The sequence below is a fragment of the Callithrix jacchus genome, chromosome 1 (genome assembly GCF_049354715.1).
Source record: "Callithrix jacchus isolate 240 chromosome 1, calJac240_pri, whole genome shotgun sequence".
NCBI lineage: Eukaryota > Metazoa > Chordata > Mammalia > Primates > Cebidae > Callithrix > Callithrix jacchus.
In genome coordinates this window covers 175,904,868-175,931,747 of record NC_133502.1, presented here as the reverse complement: position 1 = coordinate 175,931,747, position 26,880 = coordinate 175,904,868, and the positions used below count along the sequence as shown (strand labels likewise).

The window sequence follows — 26,880 nt, the reverse complement described above, 5'->3', positions numbered from 1 at the left end:
CAGTTCTGTGAGTGATTTTAGGGAGTTATGGAAGCTGAGAAGGAGGCTGTGGTAACTGACTTTGTAGCCAAGTTGGTCATAAATGTGGAATGTGGGTAACCTGGGGACCCAATACATTTGACTGGCTTCTGAAATGAGGACAGTCTTGTGGGTCTGAGCCCTTAAACCTGTGGAGTCTGACACTAACTCCAAGTAGCTGGTGTCAGAACTGAATTGTAGGACACTCGGTGTCAGAATTGATTGGTGTCAGGGGGAAAAAAATCCTCTCAAGGGGGTATCAAGTTCCCCATTACTGGAGATATACTCAAGCAGGTACGGATCAGCTTACTGTTGGCAAAGCTTATGTAGGAACTCATGCATAGGGAAGCGGATTGGCCCAGATGAACTCTCAGGCAGGAAAGTATGGTCCATTTGATGGATGCCAATCTGCAAACTGTTAACTAGCCCATGACAAAGTGTACAGGAAACCTTTACAGTGTTCTGACATGCCTGTGCCATCTAAGTACGTGCTCTGACATGTCTGTGGCATCTAAGTACATGCTTGGTGAATTCATCTCATGAAACAGAGTCCAGACAAATCAGGATGATATCCAATTACCTGATGAGTTGCATAAAGTGAATTCTGTGTACTAGTTATGGAGAGCAGGAGCACATATTTAATTTCCTGCAACTGACTGGAAATTAAAAAGACAGCCTGAGAAGCACTGCTCAGAGGCTTGGCCTCATTGGCTGCTGCTGGTACGGGCTTTCTGACGACCTCATCTTTTTTTTTTTTCTTTTTTTGAGATTGTCTTGCTCAGCTGCCCCCAGGCTGCCGTGCAGTGGTATGATCTCGGCTCACTGCAACCACAGTCTCGTGGATTCAAGTGATTTTCCCATCTCAGCATCACAAGTAGCTGAAATTACAAGCACCTGCCAGCATGTCTGACTAATTTTTGTATTTTGGTAGACACGGGGTTTCACCTTGTTGATGAGGCTGGTCTTGAACTCCTGACCTCAGGTCATCCGCCTGCCTCGGCCTCCCAAAGTGCTAGGACTACAGGTATGAGTCACTGTGTCCGGCCAGATGACCCCATCTTAACTAGGATTCTTCCTGTTTATTCGTACCACAGTCCTCTGTTTTCTCCATAGTAATTACCAAAATTTGCAATCCTTCTATGTGTTTGTATTGGTTACTGAGGCTCTCCCTGCCATCTGTAGGCCCTAGGAGCAGGGACCTCAGCAGGCTTATTCAATCCTGTATCCAGTGCTCAGCCTGGCTGGCACTAGAAAATGACCCTATGAATGCCAGTTGAATAAATATTTTGTCACATTATATGAAAAGCACTCCTGATATAACTTATGTTTCTGTTAATGGCAGGCTAGGTTATTCATATCAACCCTCCCACTTAAAAAACTAAAAGTGCTAGAAAAATATTAAAATGATCTCCTTAAAAGCACTGAATGCCAGGCACAGCAAGGTGGGTGGATCATGACGTCAGGAGTTTGAGATCAGCCTAGCCACCACATGGTGAAATCCTGTCTCTACTAAAAATACAAAAATTAGCTGTGCATGGTAGCACATGCCTGTAATCTCAGCTACTCAGGTGGCTGAGGCAGGAGAATTGCTTGAACCCAGGAGGTAGAGGTTGTACTGAGCTGAGATCACGCCACTGCACTCCCACCTGGGAGACAGAACAAGACTCCATCTTGGGAAAAAGAAAAAAGCACTGGAGTGCTTACCAGATAGTAGGAATTGCCAACTAAAATTGAAAGCAAGTGCGAACCCAGAGAGGTAAATGCAGCATGAAAGTCTTTTTTGGCTTGAGGATGTTTGTCAGTCCCAGCAAAATTGAACTTGGGTTTTGGTGAGCTTGTGGGGGACAAAGAATCAAACCCTAAGACACACTGAGGTAGACACATCCAATAGGAGCCCTGCCCCACATTATGCTAGGATCCCAAAGGTCTACATACTCAAGGAGGAGGGAATCAGAAGAAACAACCTCCACCACCAAAACTACAAGGAAGTTGTCACAGCACTGAGCAGAGCTGAGCAGGAGAGTGTCTCTGAGGTATGGTGACCATAAGCCAGCTTTCACATAAACCTGCAGGTCTAATCTGCAGCACTTTGGTAGTTTAAAAGGTCTCAACCTGGGTATTTAGTTTAAAGGCATGTGGCAAAAGCAAACATAAGTCCTCCCTACCAAAAAGCAATTCATCTTAGGCCTCATATTATTCCTAAAAAGTAACTTTCAGGAACAACAAATGGCACATAATCAGGCAGCCTAGCATAAAGAAGCACGTTACATGAAGAGCACAGGCCAGGAGCATAGGCACATTACAATTAAACAACAGCCGCAGAAACTTCACATATTGAAATTCTCAGTCACAGATGATAAAACCATTACATTATGCTTAAAGAAATAAAAGACAAATTTGATGTTATCTCAAGGGAACAGTAAACTATAAAAAGTGACCAAGTGGCCGGGCACAGTGGTTCACGCCTGTAATGCCAGCACTTTGGGAGGTCGAGGCAGGTGGATCACCTGAGGTCAGGAGTTCGAGACCAGCCTGGCCAACATGGAGAAACCCTGTCCCTACTAATAATACAAAATTAGTAGGGCATGGTGGCTCATGCCTGTAATTCCAGCTACTTAGGAGGCTGAGGCAGGAAAATCGCTTGAATTCAGGAGGTGGAGGTTGTGGTGAGCTGAGATTGCACCATTGCACTCCAGCCTGGGCAACAAGAATGAAACTCCATCTCAAAAAAAAAAAAAGTGACCAAGCAACCTTGGATTAGGCAATGGTTTCACAGCTGACAACAAAAGTACAAGCAATGAAAGAAAAATAACAAACTAGACATGATCTAATTTTACAGCTTTTGTGCTTCAAAGAACACAGTCAAGAAAGTGAAAAGATAACCCACAGAATGGGAGAAAATTTTTGCAAATCATATATCTGATAAGGGTCTAATTATTTAGACTATATAAAAAACCTCTTACAATTCAATAATAAAAGGACAAATAACCCAATAATGAAATTTGCAATTTGTTTTTTCACAGGTTTGAGAATTTTTAAGCAGCTATATATAGTGAGTCTTTTACTGCACTAACACCTTTAATTAATTCAGAGCAAGTCAGTTGTTTTTTCCCTTTAGATGTCAGATGCCCATAAGGTCTTTTAGGAAGTGAAGCCACATTGGCCAAAAACTTTTATCTGAAGGCCATCAATACAAAACAGCCAAGGTGCTCCAATGGAGCACTTATGCTCAGCAGTTTTGGTGGAAATAAAACCTAAAACAGTATTTGATCCTTGATACTGTATTTCCAGAGAAGCAATCTGAGACAGGACTGTGCTTTGAACACAACAGACTGCAGTGATTTGTGAAGTCAGTAACTCCTCCAAACTGCTCCCCAGATGTCGACTGAACTGACTGATGCCACACTGCTGGTGAGTTGTAAGGCCATGATTTGAACCCTGGGAAGTCTGACTCTTAAGCCACTCCTGATCATGACCCAAGCACAGGTCATTTCTAATCTGTGGCTGGGTCCCAGAACCTAGCCTCTGGTGACATAGCCAGGTGAGCAGTGTTTGATCACCAAGTGTACAGTGATTAAGAATTACATGAAGGCCCCATTGATGTCTTTCCTGGGAGGTGTATATTTCTTCCAGACACTGGACCTGGCAGGGGCAGAGTTGTGCTTACAAAGGGTGACAAAGTCCAGTGTGGTTTGTTCATTTTAGGTGGGGCTGAAGTTCTGCAAAATTTTGGTAGCAGAAAGATGTCTTGAGGTATACAGCCTCCAGGGCCTCTGCTACTTTGGTTCTCAAAGTAGAAACTCAGCATGGTGGCCGCTAGCTTTCCAAGCTCTTGAAAGCAAAGACTCAATACCTCTGCGCCTGGCTTAGCTCCTGGAAACCCTTGGCTGCCTGAGCTTGTCATGGTGAGGTTATCTAGTCCCAGGGGCCAGGCCATTTGGGGAGGGCTTGTTTCTAAGGTTCAGAAGCAAAATCCTCCATGAGTTCCTTCTTCTATGTTGGTCAGTTAACATCATTCTGAACAAGAAGTATGTGGGTACCTATTCAGGGGCCCAGCCCCCATTTGGCTCACATGCCAATGTTGAGGGTACATCCCAGGTGAATGTGTAGAGCTAAGGCCAAAGGTGAAAATGAGCAATAACTTCCAAATGCCATGGGCTTTCAAGTTAAATGCATAGAAAACAGCCAAGAATTTGCATTAGGAGGTAGTCAGGAGAAGACTGGCAATGTAGCAGTGGTGAAGTGGTGACAGTAACAATAACCATCAATAGCATCATAACTAGCACTTCCTGAATGCTTACCATGTGCCAGGCATAGTGCTGGGAGTTTACAAGTACAGCTCACTGAATGCTTGCAATAATCTTGAGACAGTTTCTAATTTACAGATGAAAAAAACTGAGGCTCAGGGAAGCTGGGATCCTTGCCCAGGCTCAGGGTGGGGGAACAAGAGCTATGATGAATTACTGTGCAAAAAGGCAGCAAAGGAGAAAAAGATTGGGGAGCTTTTGCCATACTCTGCAGTTTAAAGGGCAGACCTCGCAGTATAGAGAGGGTAGTGGCAGTTTTAAAGAAAAAAAAAAAAAGCAAGGTGAGTCCTGTGGCCCGCAGCAAGGAAGCTCCAGAGAGCCCAGAAAGTGGGTGTGGTCCAAGGAGCAGTAAGCAGTACCAGCCTCTTTTCCTGGTGACATTTTGTCATTGCAGTAATTTTTGGCATCTCCCTCCTGGACCCTGGCACTGCTTGGATGGCCATGCCAAGCTGATCAGCCTGGCAGAGGAAGTACTGGGACCCGGGGCCATTCACAAAGGATGGTAGAATTGTCTTTGGTCCCAATCCTGGCAGAACAACTTCCAGTGCCTACCTGGTTTTAACACAGAACTTTTAAAGGGTATGTGTCACCCTATGAACAGCACCTTCCATGCCAGAATACTGGCATTTCCCTTCCATTTGCTTCAAGCAAAGCTCTGAAAATTTCTATTTATCTCTTCCAGAACTCTTTTACTGCTATATCCCAGGCACTAGAATCATTGTGCTTGGTGCTTGGTGGCATTGCAGGAAGTGGGGAGGTGTCCTTACCTCATCTGAAGAGCCATTTTCCACTCTGAATCTTCCAGCCCTTTGGATGGCTCCATCTGCATCACTGGAAATAAGCTAAGGGGGGAAAAAAAGTATTCAATTAGGTAGCATTTACAATGTCTCTTCTATCTGTATGTATCTATCCTATAAGTAAGCCACATCTAAGGACAGGCTGGAGTGCCCAGTGTAGAAGCTAACAGTCTTTTTAAAGCTCTATCAGCCAAGTTCTCATACAGTTGGCTCCCACTGTCCTTGGGAACTTAAGAGTAAGGAATGCCTAACCTACAAGAGTAGAAAACAAGAGCATCACATTTAAATCTGAACACATTCCAATACTGAAAAACATGAAAGCGATGCTCCCAGCAGAAACAATCTTAATACACACCACATGTGGACAAGTGGCAGTTCACAGATGGCAAGACCCAAAGCCAACTCTCAAGTTCAGCCACCTTCATGGGAAAGCCTAAAGAACAATTAGTGGCTGGCATGAACTCAAGGCTCTACTATGATCAGAGAACCCGCCTGTGCTTCATTCAGTTTTAAACAGTTTCCAAAGGCCAATTAGTCCCTCCCCAGGCAGGCAGACTGTGTTTTAGCTCTGGCAAGGTGATGCTTGCAAACAGACTGTCTCCAAGGGGCCTGATATTTGAAAGAGGTGAGTGAACAGACCTGGGCTTGGCACCTGAGTCCTAAAAGTACTGACTCAAGATTTAATTTATTTTCTTCTTCTAGATTTTCTCAGTAGTGACTTGGGAAAACAACACATCTTCTTTTAGCTTTTAAATCTACCCACAATTTGCAACAAAGCTCTGCCAACAGCAGACTCATCAGAACACACCTGCCCTGAGGGGCGCTTCTCACCTCTCTAACTCAGGGCTCCCTCAGCAAAACAGAAATGTGATTTCTCAGAAAAGACGGTTATCTCATATTTTCATTAGTGTTTAAGTATATGAAAGTATAAAATTATTAGAAAAAATTTAAGAAAAAACTCCAGTGGGAGGCCCCCAGTGGGCCCCCCTCCTGACCTGTCCCTGTGAGGGGGTGGGGCAGGGTACCCCCACCTTGTGGGCTGCCAGTGAAATACCACTACTCTGATCGTACCTAGGAAGACAACTAACAAAGGATGTAAAGAACCTCTTCAAGGAGAACTACAAATCACTGCTCAAGGAAATAAGAGACGACACAAACAGATGGAAAAACATTCCATGCTCATGGTTAGGAAGAATCAATACTGTGAAAATGGCCATACTGCCCAAAGTAATTTACAGATTCAACGCTACCCCCATTAAGCTACCTATGACCAGTTCTTCACAGAACTGGAAAAAACCACCTTAAACTTCATATGGAACCAAAAGAGAACCCACATAGCCAAGTCAATTCTAAGCAAAAAGAACAAAGCTGGAGGCATCACATTACCTGACTTCAAACTATACTACAAGGCCATAGTAATCAAATCAGTATGATACTGGTACCAAAACAGCGATATAGACCAATGGACCAGAACAGAGGCCTTGGAGGCAATGCCATACATCTACAATCATCTGATCTTTGACAAACCTGACAAAAACAAGCAATGGGGAAAGGATTCCCTGTTTAATAAATGCTGTTGAAAAAACTGGCTAGCCATATGCAGAAAGCAGAAACTGGACCCTTTCCTGACACCCTACACTAAAATTAACTCCAGATGGATTAAAGACTTAAACATAAGACCTAACACCATAAAAACCCTAGAAGAAAACCTAGGCAATACCATTCAGGACACAGGCATAGGCAAGGACTTCAAGCAAAGCTTCTAAAACACCAAAAGCACTGGCAACAAAAGCCAAAATAGACAATGGGGTCTAATTAAACTCCAAAGTTTCTGTACAGCAAAAGAAACAATCATTAGAGTGAACCGGCAACCAACAAAATGGGAAAAATTTTTTGCAATCTACGCATGTGACAAAGGGCTAATATCCACAATCTACGAAGAACTAAAACAGATTTACTAGAAACAAATACACCCATTCAAAAGCAGGTGAAGGATATAAACAGACACTACTCAAAAGAAGACATATATGACACCAATAAACATATGAAAAAATGCTCATATCACTGGTCATTAGAGAAATGCAAATCAAAACTACATTGAGATACTATCTCACGCCAGTTAGAATGGCAATCATTAAAAAATCTGGAGACAACAGATGCTGGAGAGGATGTGGAGAAATAGCAACACTTTTACACTGTTGGTGGGAGTGTAAATTAGTTCAACCATTGCGGAAGACAGTGTAGGGATTCCTTAAGGACCTAGAAACAGAAATTCCATTTGACCCAGGAATCCTATTACTGGGTATATATCCAAAGGATTATAAATCATACTATTATAAAGACACATGCACACCTATGTTCACTGCAGCACTGTTTACAATAGCAAAGACCTGAACCAACCCAAATGCCCATTGATGATAGACTAGACAAGGAAAATGTGGCACATATACACCATGGAATACTATGCAGCCATAAAAAACGATCAGTTCGTGTCCTTTGCAGGGGCATGGATGAATGTAAAAACCATCATTCTCAGCAAACTGACACAAGAACAGAAAATCAAACGATGCATGTTATCACTCATAGGCAGGTGTTGAACAATGAGACCACATGGACAGAGGGAGGGGAGCATCACACACTGGGGTTTGTTGTGGGGGACTAGGAGAGGGACAGCGAGGGGTAGGGAGTTGGGGAGGGATAACATGGGGAGAAATGCCAGATATGGGTGATGTGGATGAAGGCACTAAACCACATTGCCATGTGTGTACCTATGCAACAATCCTGCATGATCTGCACATGTACCCCAGAACCTAAAGTGCAATAAAATATAATAAATAAATAAAATAAAGAAAAAACTCCAACGAATTTTCTCAAGGGAAATTATTTAAAAGGGATTGATGGGGCTGGGCATGGTGGCTCATGCCTGTAATCCCAGCATTTTGGGAGGCCAAGGTGGGCAGCTCAGGAGGTCAGGAGATTGAGACCATCCTGGCTAACATGGTGAAACCCTGTCTCTAGTAAAAATACAAAAAATTAGCCAGGCATGGTGGTATGTGCCTATAGTCCCTAGTCCCAGTTAGTTGGAAGGCTGAGGCAGGAGAATCGCTTGAACCTGGGAGGCAGAGGTTGCAGAGAGCCACGATCACACCACTGCACTCCAGCCTGGGCAACAGAACAAGACTCCATGCCCCCCCCCCAAAAAAAAGATCGATAAATTTTTCTTATGATAAATATAAAAACAGTATCTGGTATTTGTTGAATGCCATGCATTCTTTTTCTCTTAATGTGTATTATCTTATTTAATTCTCATGACAATAACACAAGGTAGGTATTATTATTCTCATTTATGAAAGAGGAAACTGAGGCAGAGAAGGGGAAAATAACTGGCTACAGTCACTCAACTAGTTGTATAGGTAAAGCTGGGATGTGAACAGAGGCAGCCAGACCCCAGAAGCCCATTATCCTCATCTAACCACCACCCTCCCTAACCATCCTCCAGAGAATGTCCATGATCAGGTTGAGTTTTTATATCTTATCTTTCTCCTGCAAAATAATTTCTAAAAACAAATGTTTTTTATGACATCAGATCACTACACTATCGCTAAACTGTGGATGAGCCCAAGAGATTGTGTAGTCATGAATTTCACCTTGTCCAAACAGAGGTCTAGCCATTGCCCTCAGCTTCTGGGAAGTGATCTCCAAGACCTGGGAATGACCTGCATTAGTGTCTGATTACTTAGGGGCTCTGAGCCACACTGGGTAGTAACAACTGATTTATAGTGAGGGCTTTGGGTCACACATTATCAGCTCTACTTCTGAAGGGGCCGAAGGCTCAGGTCTGCCACCAGGGTAGTCAACCACATCTATGGGATCAAGCCCTGCTAAAACTCTGGATACCACAGCTCAGGCGAGCTTCTTTGATGAGCAACACTCCACTCCATGCTGATGTTGTCACACATCATTGCCAGAAGGAGGCAATACTGTCTACAACTCCATTAGGAGAGGTCAACAGGAAGCTCTGCAATGGAACTATCCTGAACTCTGTCCCATGTGTCTTTTCCCTTGGCTGATTTTAATGTGTATCCTCTTGTTGTAATAAACCATAAGTGAGCTTAAGAGCTCTTAGTGAATTCTGTGAGTCCTAGTAAACTATCAAACCTGAGAGTGGTCTTGGGAACTTCTGAACTCTGCAGTAGTTGGTGCCAGAAGTGAGGGTAATCTTGTGGACTGTTCTCTTAACTTTACAGAGGCCAATTTTAAAGTACAAGAGAAAGATAAATCTAGATCTCATAGGTCACTGCCATTTTCACAGGGGAAGTATAGAAAATTCAGCATCAATAGCTTCTTTGTGGATTTCTATTCATTATTAAAATGGAGGGAAAAGCAAGTAGATTTCAGGTGGAATGTTATTGGTATAGGCTGCCTCAACAGCTTTGGGGGAAGCATTCTGAGATGACATCTGGACTTAGCAAGAAAAGAGCACTACAATCAATTAATAATGTCTGACTGGTCTATAGAGAGGTGGGACACACCCTCGCCTTACTTGTAACCCCTGAAATAGAGGTTGCTAGAGATAGTCCTCACCATAACTAGTCTCATCTAGTAGTCAAAGGCTTGGAAAAAGAGCTGAAAGTCATTCATTCACATAAAAATATAAATTAAACATCATGAAAACACTATATTCTAGACAAAGGCATAGGCAATAATGCTCCTGTCATTTGTTTAGAACAAGAAGCATATTACTTATATTGCTTAAAAAGTTCAAGAAAAAGGGCTGGGTGCGGTGGCTCATGCCTGTAATTCCAGCACTTTGGGAGGCCGAGGAGGGTGGATCACAAGGTCAAGAGATCGAGACCATCCTGGTCAACATGGTGAAACCCCGTCTCTACTAAAAATACAAAAAATTAGCTGGGCATGGTGGTGCGTGCCTGTAATCCCAGCTACTCAGGAGGCTGAGGCAGGAGAATTGCCTGAACCCAGGAGGTGGAGGTTGCAGTGAGCCGAGATCGCGCCATTGCACTCCAGCCTGGGTAACAACAGCAAAACTCCGTCTCCAAAAAAAAAAGTTCAAGAAAAAAAGGAAGAACACATTTAATGATTTGATGGTAAAAAGAAATTTAGCTCCCTTTGAACTCATGAAATCCATAAAGACAGAGGTCATGCTAATGGGGTTTGACTGTCACCTTTACCATCTCCCCATCCCCATCTTCATTCAAGTCACCATCATCTGTCACTTGGATGACCACAACCACCTCCTACTGAGTCTAGACACCATCTACCACTGCTCCTCTCCAGGAAGCTCCTCACATCGCAGCCTGCAGCCTGGGTGATTATGCAAACTACAAATATGACTGCGGGCCACAGGCCCACCTCTATTCCAGCACCCCCACTTCTTCCCACCAGAGGGCACATGCTTGGGACTTCCCGGTTTGGAAGGCCCTCCTTTCTCACTTTCCCCTTAAAAACCCTACTACTCATCCTTCATTTCCACCAAAGTCCCCCTCCTTCACTATACCTTCCCTGACTCACTGCCTGGGAAGACGGCCCTATTGTCAGTTCTTGGGGCTCTGCAGAGTTGTGATTTACATTTATCTGTGTGATTACTTGGTTTGCACCTGTTTTTCCTCAGGCGTTCTCTCTGCTCTCCAGCAAACTTCAAAAAGACAGCAACTACATTTATTTGTTCTCACCACTGCATCCCCAGAGCTAAGCACACCACCTGACACAGTATCGATCTTCATTAAATATTCATAAACAAGAAATATGCAAATAGATGAATGCCAAATTTCTATTGCAAATGACCAAAGAGATATAAAAATAGGGGTAAGACCTATCCCAGCCCTGGAAACCAGAGAAGGTTTATTAATCATGGAAAAAATGTCAAAGAAATTCTTCCAGCTCCATCATGAAGGAAAGGCCAAAGTGAAGAGCAGGCCAGATAACTAGAAGCACCACAGGCTGGGGAAAGTCGGCTGAGCAGTAACCTAATTAAACCATGCAGGTTCACACCAACATCATGAGCTCATGCTGGCAGGGCCTGCCTGAGGAGAGCATGGGTGGGAGGGCAGTAGGCAGGCAGGAGATCCTACTGGCCACATTCAGGGCTGGCACAGAGTGGCAGTCTCAGTGCCCCTCACCCTAGCTGGCTCACAGATCTTGCTAACTAAAGCAGAGGGGGCCATAGTGGCTGGGGGCCTGATGAAGACCCCACACCTCTCCAGCATCAGCTGGAGAGCATCAGCCGCTATGAAAGGAGACAGTGCCCCAGAAAACTAGAGAATGAAAAAACTAACATGTCAGGAAAAAAATCTTTTTAACACAGTAGAGAAGCTGATTGTCAGGTAGCTATCACTGTTCATTTTCTTTCTATTTTCCTCACAAACCTTTGATCTGTGAGATATTTACAGATATAATTACAGATATCTTACAGTTGTGAGATAATTACAACTATAGAAAATCTACATTTTCTTTTTTTGGGAGAAAATTTGGCTCAGGAATGACATACTCTCTATCGGAACCCATCTAAATGTCAAAACTGCACAACCTAGAAGCCCTCTTCCTCAATTCATCCACAGGGTACAGAGCTCTAGCTGCCACTAAAATCCACTCTTGCTATTTGTCACAGTGCAGAATTGTAGCTGGACACAAGGCTAGACCCCATTTCCCTAGAGGTGGCCATGTGACTGAATTAACTCCACTGGAAGGTGGGCCAAACCCCACCTGGGTACATTTATGGACGCAGGCCCTTAGGAGAGGGAAGGTCCCTTTTCCATGCACTTTTTCCTTCTCCACTGGCCAGAACCCCAATGACCACAGAGAGCCTGGAAGTTCATGTTGAAGACAGTAGCTTTTTCTTGAGCCTGAATGTGTGGCACTGATCTATCACCCACTTAGAATTCCTGGCTGCATATGAAAGAGAAATAAACTTGTTGTTTTTTATCGCATTGTGACATTCTAAGCCAACAAATACACCCGATAAGGAAGAATCAAGAGAAAAATCACTGATTCTATGATAAGTTCATAATAAAAAATGTAAAAAGTGACCTGAAGTATCAGAGAAAATGTTCTAGGAAACAGATTTACTACAAAAATACAAGGAAGTTTTTAAAAATTCCTAATTATGGTAACAATTTGGGAGTATACTGGATCTATGAAAATGGAACAATCTATAATCAACTGATTCTCAAAATGTAGTGACCACAGTGAACCAAAAACTAGATACTGAGAAGAAAATGCCCTCAATAGTAAATTAGAATATCAGTTTGAGATAAATAGAAGAAAATGATTAGGAAAAACATACAGAATATATCTGGGAGAAAGTATAAAGAAGAATGGACTGGGGTGTCATGAAAGTAGTCTTTGGGCAGAGAACACAGGAAGAAGCAAATCATCTCCTAGACTAACCACCTGCTTTAGCAAGGTTCTCTAATAATGAGTGAGACCAAAATTAACAGAGAACTGTTAGTGATGGTAAATCAGCCTACACGGTGTAGAAAGAAAGAAGACAGCAAGGCAGTCTGAAGCCAGCAAAGAGGAGGGAGTTGGTTAGGTCTCCTCTCACGCTGGAATACATCCAGCCCTTTGTTATTCTTCTGGAAGAAGGGTTCAAAAAAGAGACCTTTGCATGTGTGCTCTGACCTTTGCCAATACTGCTTTGTCTACCCAGGAGTTTAGTAATTAGTAAGAGGTTTTCTAATTTGATCAATCCAGATCTACACTTTCTCGTTTTGTCCCTCCCTCTCACTCCATCCTGGATGCTGACTACTATACTGGACAGCATCCAGGTTGGAGTGAGAGGGAGGGACAAAACGAGAAAGTGGATAAAGAAGAGTCTGGAACTCCTCCTAGAGCTAAACAGAACAGCACAGATGTTTAATAAATATGAATGGGTTACATTTCCCTACTAAAAAAAAAAGGCTTGATTGGTAACATAAATGAAATATATTAAATACAATAAAGCAATCATGAAAAAGTAAGGCAACATAAAAAATATTCCAGGCAAAGAAAGTAAGGGAATAATAAAATCATAAAGTAGAACTTAGGAAAAAAGGTATCAAATGAAAAAAAGTTATTTTATATGGATAAGTAGAACTACCCACCTCCAAAATATAACTAAACATTTATGTAATGAATAACATATAATTATAAAAGAAGAACTATTATAAATAGAAGAGTTTATAAAATTATAATTATAATGGGAAATTTTAGTACATTTCTCTCTGATAGATCAAGGCAAAAATGAGTAAGGATTTATAGAGGAATCAAACAATAAATTTAATAAACATGATTTAATAGACATATATTGACTACATCAAGGTACAAACAGAGAATACACACTTAAAAAAAATCTACTGAATTAAAAAAAAACTCACCTAATATAGAAAAAAAAGAAAAAGTTCTACAAAACACTATAAAATAAAAAAGTTCTATAAAATTCTATAAAACTGTACAGGTCATTTATAGCACAATGCAACTGAATAAGAAATTAGTGTCAAAAGGATTTTAAAACTGAAAATCAGAAAATATACATCTCAGCCAGGCAGTGGCATGTGCCTGTTGTCCCAACTACTTGGGAGGCTGAGGCAGGAGGATTACTTGAGACCAGGAGTTCAATGATATACTGTGCCATGATCACACCTATCAATAGCCACTGCACTCCAGCCTGGGCAACACAGTGATATCCCATCTCTTTAAATATATATATATATATACACACATATATATATGTATATGCATATATACATATATACATATATACATATATGCATATATACATATATAAATTCTTCGGTCAAATAGGGATAGTACATATCAAAACATAATGTGATAAGTGCTATATTTACAGAAAAATGCACATTTTCAATGCTTTTATTATAAAACAAAAAAGGATAAAAACAATAAACTAAGCATTAACCACCAGAAGATTAAAAAAAAGAACAATGAAATAAACCCAAGGAAAGCAGAGGAAAAGAATCAGTAAAAGATCACAGTAGAAATTATAAAATTAAAGACAGCATATGTGATTAACATATCCAAGATATTCCAAGGCAAGTCTGATTTTAAAAAGCAAAGAAGAAAGACAAACATGGAGTGATAATAAAGAAAATAGAACCAGTAAGAAGAAAGAGATTTTTAAAAGATTAAGAGAATGCTATATGAAACTATGCCAATATCATCAAAAAGTTCAATGAAATGGAAAATTTCCTAGGAAAACATACACAATGAAAATTACTGTAAGAAAAGAAAGCAATTTGAGTAGACCAAAAACTAGCTGTAAAACTGAAGAGCTTGTCAGAACACTGCCCCACAAGGGCAGCCCTGGCCCAGAAGTTCTTCTGAGGAAGTGAAGGGTCTGATCCTCCATACTGGAGCCACACGAGAGCCACACAAGAGCCACACACTTACAGGAAAGTGGGGCAGTTTCCTTCGAGAAGAGGAACCAGATCTTTTGCATTTATTTGAAGGATAGGTTTAGGAGAAGGGTATTAACATATATGTGTAGCATCACTAACGCTAAGAAAAGAGGACAGGATTTTTTTACTTTATTTGGTCTTGCATCTCTGCTATGGTCATATACCAAGTAATCAGATTCTGAGGGAGACCATGCCCAGGAGGGAGAAAAAGGAAAAAAAAAAACAAACAAATTGGCCCGGCGCGGTGGCTCATGCCTGTAATCCCAGCACTTTGGGAGGCTGAGGCAGGCAGATCATGAGGTCAGGAGATCCAGACCATCCCGGCCAACATGGTGAAACCCCATCTCTACCAAAAGTATAAAAAAATTAGCTGGGCATGGTGGCCAGTGCCTGTAATCCCAGCTACTCGGGAGGCTAAGGCAGAAGAATCACCTGAACCAGGGAGTTGGAGGTTGCAGTGAGCCAAGAATGCGCCACTGCACTTCAGACTGGATGACAGAGCAAGACTCTGTCTTAAAAAAAAAAAAAAAAAAACCAAACAAATTAAACGATCATTTGTCAAGGAACTGCCAGGCACTGTGAGTGATTCCTTGTGAGTTCTTGCACTGTCCAATACTGTGGCCACTAGCCTTGTTTAAATTAAATTAAATTTTATTTTTTATTTTTTGAGACAAGGTCTTGCTCTATCTCCCAAGCTGGAATGTAGTGGCACAATTATGGCTCACTGCAGCCTTGACTTCTTGGGCCCAAGCCATCTTCCTGCCTCAGCCTCCAAGTAGCTGGGACCATAGGCACATGCCACCACACCTGGTTGCTTTTTTATTTTTTGTAAAGACAGGATCTCACTATGTTGCCCAGACTGGTCTCGACCTCTGAGTCTCAAGTGATCCTCCTGCTAATGCCTCCCAAAGTGCTGGGATTACAGGCATGAGCCCCTGTGCCCAGCCTAGATTTAATTTTAATTAAAATAAAAAACATTCAGTTTCTGAGTGCACTAGTGCACTAGTCACATTTCAAATGCTCAGTGGCTATATGTGACTACTATACTGGACAGCATAGATATAAATATTTCCATAATTGCAGAAAGTTCTATTGGACAGGACTGTTACATGCTGGACATTCATGCAGCTCTGGGTGACCAGAATCAAATTGGTTTCCCATTCAGTTAGTTAAATAGTGAAAATTGGTTTCCCATTCAGTTAGTTAAACAGTGAAAATTCATGTGATTTAACATCCTGAGTAGAGGTTCTGGTCTCATCTCAGCAAAACTCACTGTTTTATTTAACACTGAACCATGTTCAATATGTTAGATGTTTTACTTCAGGAAAAAAAATAAGATCCAAGCAAGAATACTTGTTTGTAGAATTTAACAAATTAATTTTTTAAAAATAGAAAGCATAATATGTTATTCATTAACTACTTTAAATAAAAACATTAGTTTCAAATTGTAGGCAATTATTATTAAATGAGGATGTTTCTTAAATTAATACAAATATATAATTTTTCAAAAACGAAAAGCACTTCCTTGTCTATTTCACTGCTTTGTTTCATTGGGCTGGTGTCTGTTTCTATTCTAAATCAGTGCTAGGATTCTCTATGATCTCTGTTCAGCACGCACTGTGTAAGTGGCATTCAGGTATATAAATCACAGGAACAACATTTTTACTTAGAAAAAAACTCAAAAAGGTTATGTAAAGTATATCTTTAAACATAATCTGTAATATTTTCTCCTGGATCTCCTTTCTTTAAAAGGAGTGGTTGGTTGGGGAATTCATGTGGAGGTCAGAGTGGAAGCAGGTGTGAGAGGGTCCAGCAGAAGAAAACATGGCTGCCAAAGGGTTTGAGTCCATTGGCAAGTTTGGCCAGGCCTTAGCTGTTGCAGGAGACGTGGTGAACTCAGCCTTATATAATGTGGATGCTGGGCATGGAGCTGTCATCTTTGACCGATTCTGTGGAGTACAGGACATTGTGGTAGGGGAAAGGACTCACTTTCTCATCCCATGGGTACAGAAACCAATGATCTTTGACTGCCGTTCTCGGCCATGTAATGTGCCAGTCATCACTGGTAGCAAAGATTTACAGAACGTCAGCATCACACTGCGTATCCTCTTCTGGCCCGTTGCTAGCCAGCTACCTCGCATCTTCAACATCGGAGAGGACTATGATGAGGGTGTGCTGCCGTCCATCACGACAGAGATCCTCAAGTCAGTGGTGGCTCACTTTGATGCCGGAGAACTAATCACCCAGAGAAAGCCGGTCTCCAGGCAGGTGAGCGACGTCCTTACAGAGCGAGCAGCCACCTTTAGGCTCATCCTGGACGATGTATCCTTGACACATCTGACCTTCGGGAAGGAGTTCACAGAAGTGGTGGAAGCCAAACAGGTGGCTCAGCAGGAAGCAGAGAGGGCCAGATTTGTGGTGGAAAAGGCTGAGCAGCAGAAAAAGGTGGCCATCATCTTTGCTGAGGGCAACTCCAAGGCAGCTGAGCTGACTGCCAACTCACTGGCCACCACAGGAGACGGCCTGATTGAGCTGCGCAAGCTGGAAGCTGCGGAGGACATCGCATACCAGCTCTCATGCTCTCAGAACATCAACTACCTGCCGGCAGGGCAGTCTGTGCTCCTCCAGCTGCCCCAGTGAGGGCCCACCCTACCTGCACCTCCATGGGCCTACTGGGCCACAGCCCCAATGATTCTTGACACCACCTTCCTTCTGCCCCCACCCCAGAAATCTCTGTGAAATTTCATAATTGGCTTAAAGTGAAAGAAATAAAGGTAAAATCACTTAAAAAAAAAAAAGGAGTGGTTATGAGTGTGGGTTTTGGTGCTCAACTGATCAGGTTCAAATCTCAGTTCCATATTTGTTAATCTTGTGACCTTGGAAAAATTTTTCCTAAATTTTAGTTTCTATATGTCTGAAATGGGGACAATGACTGTACCTACTTCTAGGCTTATGGTGAGGATTTAATAATGTAAAATGTGTGATGAACCAGGCATGGTGGCTTACACATGTAATCCCATCATTTTGGGAGGCCGAGGCAGGCGGATCACCTGAGGTCAGGAGTTCGAGACCAGCCTGACCAACATGCAAAAACCCCATCTCTACTAAAAATACAAAATTAGCTGGGCATGGTGGCACATGCCTGTAATCCCAGCTACTCGGGAGGCTGAGGCAGGAGAATCGCTTGAACCCAGGAGGCGGAGGTTGCGGTGAGCCAATCCAGCCTGGGCAACAAGAGCAAAACTCCGTCTCAAAAAAAAAAAAAGTATAATGAGCCTAGAATAGTGCCTGGACATAATAAGTGCTCAATAAATGTTATAATACTATAATACATATTATAGTAATACATATTTAGTAATATGATAGTGATTAAAATAAAATGCTCTTATTGGCATGATTAAGCCACTTTAATGCTACATTTAAACTCTCGGAAGGTCTGTTTAAACATCTGTCCACCCAGCAAACATTACTGAGAAATGATTTTTTTCAGGGCCTGTACTAACTGCCAGACTTAAAAAGACAAATCCAACATGATCCCTCCCCTAGAGGACTGCAAATTCTAGAGGGAGAGAGAGACACATACATATTATTAGATAAATCACAATACAACCTGGTTAAATGCCATAACAACAGACAAAAGAACAGGATGCTGTTGGGGACAGACTCTGGAGGGACAACCCTGCCTGGGGGAACTGGGGAAGGTTGCACTGTACAATGCAATTTATTCTGGAAGATGTACAGGACCTTTGAGAAATGATTTCCAACGTAAGCAGGTTTATTTAAACTGCAAATACTGGACCCTGCACATGCAAATTACAGACAGACACAGACACAGACACACTTCTGACTTAGAAAGTACTACTATTCAGAAGGGAAGAAAGAAGTTTAAATGTTTGCATCAAAAAGAGTGGGTGAGAAAAGGTACAAACATAGGTAGAATGAGCCATCCCTTCACTGCTGAGTGCTACCCTGGGGCCTGTCTCCTAGTCTCTTTTAGTCTACCTTTGTGCCTGCAGGGAAAGACAGGGGAGAGGGAGCCAGTGTGGGGACCAGGGTAGGGGGAATCCTCAATCCTATTCCTCACCTCAATCCTATTCTGCCTGTGCTGGGGGACAGGGAGAAGATTTGAGCAGCTGGGCAGCCAGGGCACTGAGAGCACCATGCTGCATGTAGAACCACCCAGGTTGGTTAGCAGATTCCAGGAGGACAAATGTTGGCTGGAGGAGAGCCACCAAGGCCTTGGATCTGGACTCAGACTTTACTTATCAACCTTGTCCCTGGCCCGTGTCTTCAGCAAACTCAACACCCATCACTATGATTGATCTGACAGCCTGAGCTCATGTTATTCTGCTTTTTCAAATCTAATACCTTCCAACTCCATGGTTCTGCCATCCATTCCTAACTCCAACAGCATCCTCTCCTTCCCACTGGCACAGCTGTGGCACCAGCGAACCTCATAACCCACTCAGGCTCTTTTCGGCACGTGTTCTATCCAGGGCTCTGTGGTTAATGAGGCTGCACTTATCAACCCATAGATCTTGCATGCTGCTCACTCCTCCTCATGCCACCAAGTCAAATCACTTGCTCACCCCCTACCAATTGAACTCTCACTCTTTTTCTGTGTTCAAACAAGAGTTTCTATCTGACTAGGCCTACAACATGCTCATGCTACTTGACTATGGCTAGATCCTCACCACCATCCAATCCTTTGATCCACTATTTTTTTACTTCCTATTGCATCCTCCACCTTGTCTATCACAGGTTACCACCACAGAAACTCTCTCCTAACAGATGACCTTTCTGCTATTTTACTGAGAAACATGAGGCAATTCAGGATGAGCAGTCATGTAGCTCTCCAGCTCAAAATATATCTGTCTTGGCTTCGTAATTAAAATCATATTTGAACAGCAGTCCCTGATACTCCTTTTCCCAGTAAAAGACTTGTAAAAATTCACCACAAATGATGACAACTTCATGAGTATTAAGAAAGACTGATTGGCAATCTTATGGTCAAAATAGCTTGACATTTTCTATTTACTATATGGCCAGTGGAGAAGAACTGAGAAACCTATTTGGTGACTGGTTTTGTTGCCTGGAACAGAACAAATCTGTGATAATTATGGAAGGTTGGAAGGCACTTTAATCTTCCTGACACCATTTCAGTTTGGCTAAGAGACATTGGGTCTTTCAGAAGAGTAAGAATAAAACTAGGAATCATGTTTTTACTTCATGGACACTGCATTTTGGAGATAGCCTCACTCGTACAAGCACCTCTTTTTCATGACTAGGAAACACTGGGCAAGAAGTAGGGAGGCAGGGCGATTCCATCTTAGACAATGTAGTCTTCATAAACCAAGTGCCCTAGGGGAGGGAGACATGGAGAGTCCTGGGTGCAGAGCATCCTGGTGAGTTCAGTTTCCCCAACATGCCAAGGGGCTGAGGAAGATTTAACCTCTTCACAATGCACATCTTGTTTTTTGATCTAAACAGCTGGCACGTTCTCAAGTTTACGTAAAGAGCTAAGCAAACATTACCTCAATACCCCTCTTTCAACCAGACTGCTACTGGTAGTTCCTAAGCCCCTGTCACGAACAAATTCTAGATCCACTGGTTCAGAGCAGCAAAAAGCTAAGCACAGGAGAACATCCTATCTCACTGCAACAGAGCTTTATAAGATAAACACTAACTAGAACTTGGAAATTGATCAAGGAGCTTTGTATAATCTCCAGCCATCCAGCTCTTTAGCTCAGAGAAGCTACAGTCCCAAATGAACAATGATAGCTGAGGGCCAGTTATACATTCTGTGTGTTAAAAAACAGAAGGTCTGAATGGCTCTTTGTTTCTGTTTGAGGTAAACAAAATAAAACAAAAAAACATGGGAGCTATGAAAAAAATGGTACATATAATCCTGAAAACTAAGAGGGAAGCATACCTCTAACCATCTTTACTATGAAACCAAAATAAAAATAAAATTTTAGAATAGCCATTGCTGTCCTCAGGGAGACAGAAGATGTGAGCTCTTTGCAATAGTGTATAAACCTTGTGCAAGTGGGTGAGATAAAAGAGGACCAAAAATGCAAATGTAGGATTAAAATGTTCACTGGAGGAGGAAAAATAATGTTAACTTTAGAAAACTAAAACAGTAATATCTCCATCATTTTAGATGCTGAATATAGAATGGAAAGTAACACAACAAAATGAAAATAAAGAGAAAGAAAAGACAGTCATGGATGACAGAGAAAATGGTCTTTACTGTTTTAGGGGAAAAATAAGCAATAATCAAAGACATCACAGAAGAAAATATTCGTCCTTGACTAAAGGACTGGGTCTAAGAATCCCAGAGGCACAATGTTTTAGGCCAAATTAATGAAAATAGAAAGGTGCAGAGAAATTATGGGAAACATTTAAAAAAAGAAAAAATGAAATGAACAAAACAAAACACTAAGAAAAACCCAGCCAGGAAAGGTCACCAAGAAAGAAACTGAATTGAAACTGCCTCAGATTTCTCTTCAGAACACTAAAGGGAAGAAGGTAACTGTACTGGTCGAAAATTCAGGCACCTGAAACCTCAGAAAATAATCTTATTTGCAAATGGGGACTTGTAGATGTAATTTGTTGATATGAGGTCCTACTGGATTCAGGTAGGACTTAAATCCTAAGACTGGTGTCTTTATAAGAAAAAAAGAGAGGGTGATTCAGACACAGAGGCACAGAGAAAAGGCCGTATGATAACAAAGGCAGAGACTGGAGTGATGCAGCTACATGCCAAAGGGATTAAGGATTGCTGCAACCCCAGAAACTAGAAGAGGAAGGATTCTTCCCCAGGGCCCTCAGAGGGAGGATGGCCCTATTACATCTTGATTTTGAACTTCTAGTCTCCAGAACTGTAAGAGAATAGATTTCTGTTGTTTTAAATGACCCAGTCACCCAGTTTCTGATAAACTCTTACAGCAGGCCTAGGAAACTAACACAGTAACAGATCAAAATTTGTGAAGTTTAAAGGAAAAAGGTGATCACTCAGACACTTAAAAGCAGGTCAAGTTGTTCTGTGAAAGCTATGAATCAGAGACATGCTCAGATATATAATGATTAAGAAAAGATACCCTCACGTACAGCCTGAAAAACTTACCTGAAACTCCAGGATAAGGACATGTGCAACCATTGCTATTTATGATTGCACTGGAGATCACAGCCAATGCAATTACACATGATGAAGAAAAAGAGATTTGGATATGAGGAGACAAAGTCAATGGAAGACAACTTTATGCCTTCAAAAGACTATTCATTGTTTTTAAGAAGCCCAATAAAATACATAAACCCATTTTGTATACAAATTTAATTACTAAATGAATGTGTACTAAAAACTTTTTTTTTTTTTTGAGACAGAGTCTCGCTCTTGTTGTCCAGGCTGGAATGCAAAGGCGTGATCTCAGCTCACTGCAACCTCTGCCTACCAGGTTTGAGCAATTGTCCTGCCTCAGCCTCCTGAGTAGCTGGGACTACAGGTGCCTGCCACCATGCCTGGCTAGTTTTTGTATTTTTAGTAGAGATGAGGTTTTACCATATTGGCCAGGCTGGTCTCAAACTCCTGACCTTGTGATCTGCCCACCTCAGACTCCCAAAGTGCTGGGATTACAGGTATGACCCACCAAGCCTGGCCTATGTGTACTAAATCTTAATAGTGATTATTTGTAGGATTATATGTGAATTTAATTTTTCTCTATGTGTTTTTCAGTATGTTTCAAATTTTCTATAATGACTATTCCTTTCATAATGAGAAAAATATATTAAAAAGTATGTCAGCATCACATGCACACACACACACACAAATACTATGAAGTAATATTTAAAAATTTAGAAAAGAATTTATAAGATAGATTTTTGACAAAACTGATCTTCTAGCTGATTTGCGGATATCTGGCAATGAGCTAAGTACTGCTGGGAATATAACAAGAAAAGCACCATAATCTCTGCCTAATAGGAAAAGTAAGAAATGCCCACAAATAATGACAATGTAAAATATGACAGGTACCATAGAGAAATGCAAACAATTTTAGGGTTCTAGAGAGTGAAAGATGACTCTCCCGTAGGTGAATCAGGTAAGGGTGCATGGAAAAAAATGAGACTCAGCAGAGGCATATTTCAAGAGAACATTCTAGAATGATGAAAAGGTATAAGGAAGTCTCAGGCCTGGGAAATGGTAGCTAAAGGCCCATTTGCTGGATCATGGGCCACATGAGCTAAGGCTCAGAGATAGGTTGGAGCAAGACTCCAGAAAGCCTAGAATGTCAAGCTAAATACTACCTACTTTATTTCACAAGCAAAAAAGAGATGCTGAAGGTTTGATTTGTTTGTTTGAATGCATAAAGATGATGTTGCTAGAGCTGTACATTAGGGAAAGTATTCTTTATAGCGTTTAGGAAATCAAAGCTCCCAGGATTAGGTTAATTACATCGGAGAACATGGACAAACTAGATGTAATCTTATCAAGAACTTGTTAAATGGAATTTTTGAGAAGTCAGGGAAAGCAAGATAAAGAGCCAGCAGCTCAGTGAAAGAGGAAATGATATTCAATGCCACACAAAAGAAGGACTACATAGAAGCAAACATCTCTGTTCTTTTCTTATTTGTATTTCTTCAAGAGTCTAAGTAAGAAACACGGCCGGGTGCAGTGGCTCATGTCTGTAATCCCAGCACTCTGGGAGGCCGAGGTGGGTGGATCACCTGAGGTCAGGAGTTTGATACCAGCCTGACTAACATGCAGAAACCCCATCTCTACTAAAAATACAAAAAAATTAGCTGGGCGTGGTGGCTCATGCTTGTAATTCCAGCTACTCAGGAAGCTGGGGCAGGAGAATCGCTTGAACCTGGGAGGCAACGGTTGGGGTGAGCCGAGATTGCACCATTGCACTCCAGCCTGGGCAACAAGAAAGAGCAAAACTCCATCTCAAAAAAGAAAAGAAAAGAAAGAAAGAAGAAACACATAAGGAATTAAAAGTCACTTTCAGAATGTAAGCTTGTAAAAAGTATATACTACTCAGCTTCCTCCAGCTATGTCAAATCAGAATATGGATTTTAAACAAACTGCTCAAGAGATTTTTATGTGTAATCAAGTTTGAGAGGCACTGGAGCAGCCTATAACAACAGCAAGACCATGGATCTTTCAAGTAAATACAACCTACTGTGGCTGGGGGTTGTGGGACAGAGACCCTACAACTTACCAGTTTGTGACCTTGGACAAGTTAATTCACCTCTCGGAATCACAATTAACTCATCTTTAAGATGGGGATGATAACAGTACTCCCACCTCATTAGGTCATTGTGAAACATAGTTTACACATACAAAGCACTCAAAAGGCTGTCTGACACTGGCTGTACACAGTGACATGAATAAAAAGCAACTGGCCATGAAATCCATTGAGAATATGTAATAGAACCAACAGGATTTGATAAGAGACTAGGACATGACTATGTGTGATTTCCTGGTTTCTGGAATTATCAGCTGAAAGGAAAATGTTGTTAAAGCTGAGTGAGTTAGAAGGAAAGCGCCACACTCTGAGTTCCAATTGAGAGTCCTTTGTTGCTGGTGACTGAGAGTCAGCTTGCACTCAAAATCTCTTGGCCCGAAGAAGGGGCTTGATTCCTTTTTATACCTTGCTTAAGATAGGGGAGGAGGAGTCTAGCTGAAGCAGAATTTACAGAAGCAGAACAAGCAAGTTAGATAAGGAGGCTGGTAACTAGGAGGCAGGAGGTTCTCATGATTGTTGATTACTAAGGATAGTATACGCAAGCAGCTCCCATGATTGTTGGTTACCAAGGGAGGTATTCGGTACTTGCCATACAATCAATCGAGAGGGTATTCACAATAGCAAGTGGGTTTACCAAGGAGGATATGGTTACAATGGTTATATGCCTCTATAGTTCTAAGCACAGCATGACCCAGCACAGTAGCATGACCCAGGTATGCACTTAAGGGAGAGATGGCTTGAGGAGTGAGGCAGAGGTTAAGATGGAGTCTGTCTGGCTCTCAGCAAGATGCAGTCTGTCAGGCTAACACAGGGTAGGTTAGCACAATGGTGCCATTCACTCAGTGGTCTGGCATAAGAGGGAGAGGGTGAGTTCAGTTTGGGACATGTTGCAGTTCAGTTGCCTATGGGTCATCCCACGAGAGATCGCCAGTAGGCTTTGGAGCAAATGGGCCCATGCATAGAAATCTGTGGCTAGAAATCTGGACTCAATATATGGATCTGGTAGTCACCAGTTTTAAGACAGAGACTAAAGCCAGGATGGTAGGAAAGATTACTCAGAAAGGGCATGTATAGTAAGAACAGTGCCTGAGGCAGAACTTGGAAGAGCACCAACATTTAAGGGCCAGGAAGAAAACAAGGAATCCAAACAAAGAAATAAACAAACAAACAAAAAGCTGAGAGGTGAAGCAGGGAGGCAGGAGGAAAACCTGACAGTATGGAGAAGTCAAGAGAGGAAAAAGTTTTAACAGGGCTATCTGTCAGGTAAGATAAAGACTGACCTGTAATCCCAGTCTCACCTTGGGAGGCTAAGGCAGGAGGATCACTTGAGGCCAGGAATCTGAGACCAGCCTGGATAACATAGTAAGACTCTGTCTATACAAAAAACAAAAAACAAGAACAAAAACAAAATAAACTCAAAATGTTAAAAAAAAAAAAAAAGGCAGAGTTGAGGAATGCCAACTGGATTTGGTAGCAAGGAGATCTTTGGTGACCTTGGCAAGAGCAGTTTCTGTGGAGTACAAGGAGGGGAAGCATCAAAAGGAGAAAGTCAGAAAGGAAACGGTGAAACCATCACAAGGAGCAAAAAGAGAATTTAGAGAATGGCTGAAATGTACTCCCAAAGTAATTTAAAAAGTCTTCACATCTATTATACATACACAGTTTGAGACTATTCTTTTAAAAGACTGCAACACAATAACTGCAATAGACCAATTAAAAAGCTGAAGCCAAAAAGCATACAATCCTTTTCTTACACATGAAAGAACCCAAAGTTCTTTCATTACATGGGTAAAATAATTCAATATAAAAATATTACTTATGGCTTAAATATTACTTAGGAGCCGGCCATTTATGGTAAGCCAATCATGGCAAGCTACGCTGGATTTTTTTGCATGACTTTCCCTAAATTTGATTAGTGAAATAAAAGGGAAGGAAATTTCAGAACCCACAGATGTTCTCCTCTTTACCAAACAGGGCCAAAAGCTGTTCTAACTCATGGAATGAATATGTGCCCTAAGCAAAGAGAGACAGGAGAAAGCTGAAAGACAAAGGTTTCATCTTAAGGGCACCAAGAGAGACTTTCATGAAGCCTCAAATGCTCTTGGATCCTGCACCCCAGGGAAACTTGTTCCAAGTCGCCTGTCAAGGGGCAGTTAATAAGTTAACTAGGCTAGACTTTCCTCTGAGGACCTAAACAAAGAGCTCTTAAAGTCCACAGCCCCTGTGGGGAAAGGTTGGCAAAAACACCAAATTCCTCATCTTTAACAGTCCCAAAGAAATAAAAGAGTGGTCTTCAAACTCTATGCATGTTCATGGCACACTGTCAAATACTACAATTTTGAGAGAAGGCCTGCATAAGTTCAGAAGAAAACACAGGTTCTGAAACAAGCAACTTTGAGAAAATAAAACATATTCTATTGCTAAGAGCAGTATATAAAGGTATATTACAATATATATTTTAAACATTTAAAATGTATTCCTGCTACAACAGATGATGCATATCGCTGAGCCCCATCTTGCTTATCTGAAAGTTGAGGTGGGCACACAACAAGCCATGATGCAGGGTAGAGAATGATCTGGTACAAGGAAGTTGTGCAAAGCAATGGCTGTCACCAAATAGACACTAAGAAAGTCTGCGTGTTTAGAGACACTCATGGGAATTTTGCCTCCTGAGTGTATGAAACCACCATCAAGGTAGAAAACTGTTCTAATCAATTACCTTTGCTGAAGAGTTAACCAGATAAGTGGCATGTTCACAGCTTGTATTTCTTGTTGAATGAAAAGTAAACTATGATACATTCATCAAAATTTGGAAGTGTTTTTATATGTATCAGGGGACCATATCCTACCAGTTGAAGACTACTGAAGTCAAAGAACAGAGACCCCCAGGATACCAGCATAAGGTTGAAGAGCCTGAGATTGTGAGCTGAGCCAAGGTGGCTGCAGGAGAGCAGCAGAGGCACAGACAGGTTTGCCCTGAGGAGGAAAGACTTGGGTGGCACAGGAATGGGAGACTCCTGTGGCCTCTAGGGAGAGCATGAGGAAGCCAGGGCCCAGAAAGGAGGGAGTGGGATGCCTGTAGCTCTGGTTTTGAAGC

The 26,880-nt window shown here is 41.8% G+C and overlaps 1 protein-coding gene and 1 pseudogene across 19 annotated transcripts in view; one reads left to right on the top strand and one right to left on the bottom strand.

The window, feature by feature from the left end:
* The window catches only part of GARNL3 (GTPase activating Rap/RanGAP domain like 3), a 176,295-nt gene that overhangs the window by 95,660 nt on the left and 53,755 nt on the right, over positions 1 to 26,880 (bottom strand). For all 19 annotated transcript variants that reach the window (XM_035257825.2, XM_078327466.1, XM_078327453.1 and 16 more), the window contains one exon: positions 5,093 to 5,167. In XM_035257825.2, the coding sequence (XP_035113716.1) occupies positions 5,093 to 5,167 (75 nt within the window). The remainder of the gene's footprint in view (positions 1 to 5,092; positions 5,168 to 26,880) is intronic.
* On the top strand, positions 16,296 to 19,075 carry LOC100392860 (prohibitin pseudogene; annotated as a pseudogene).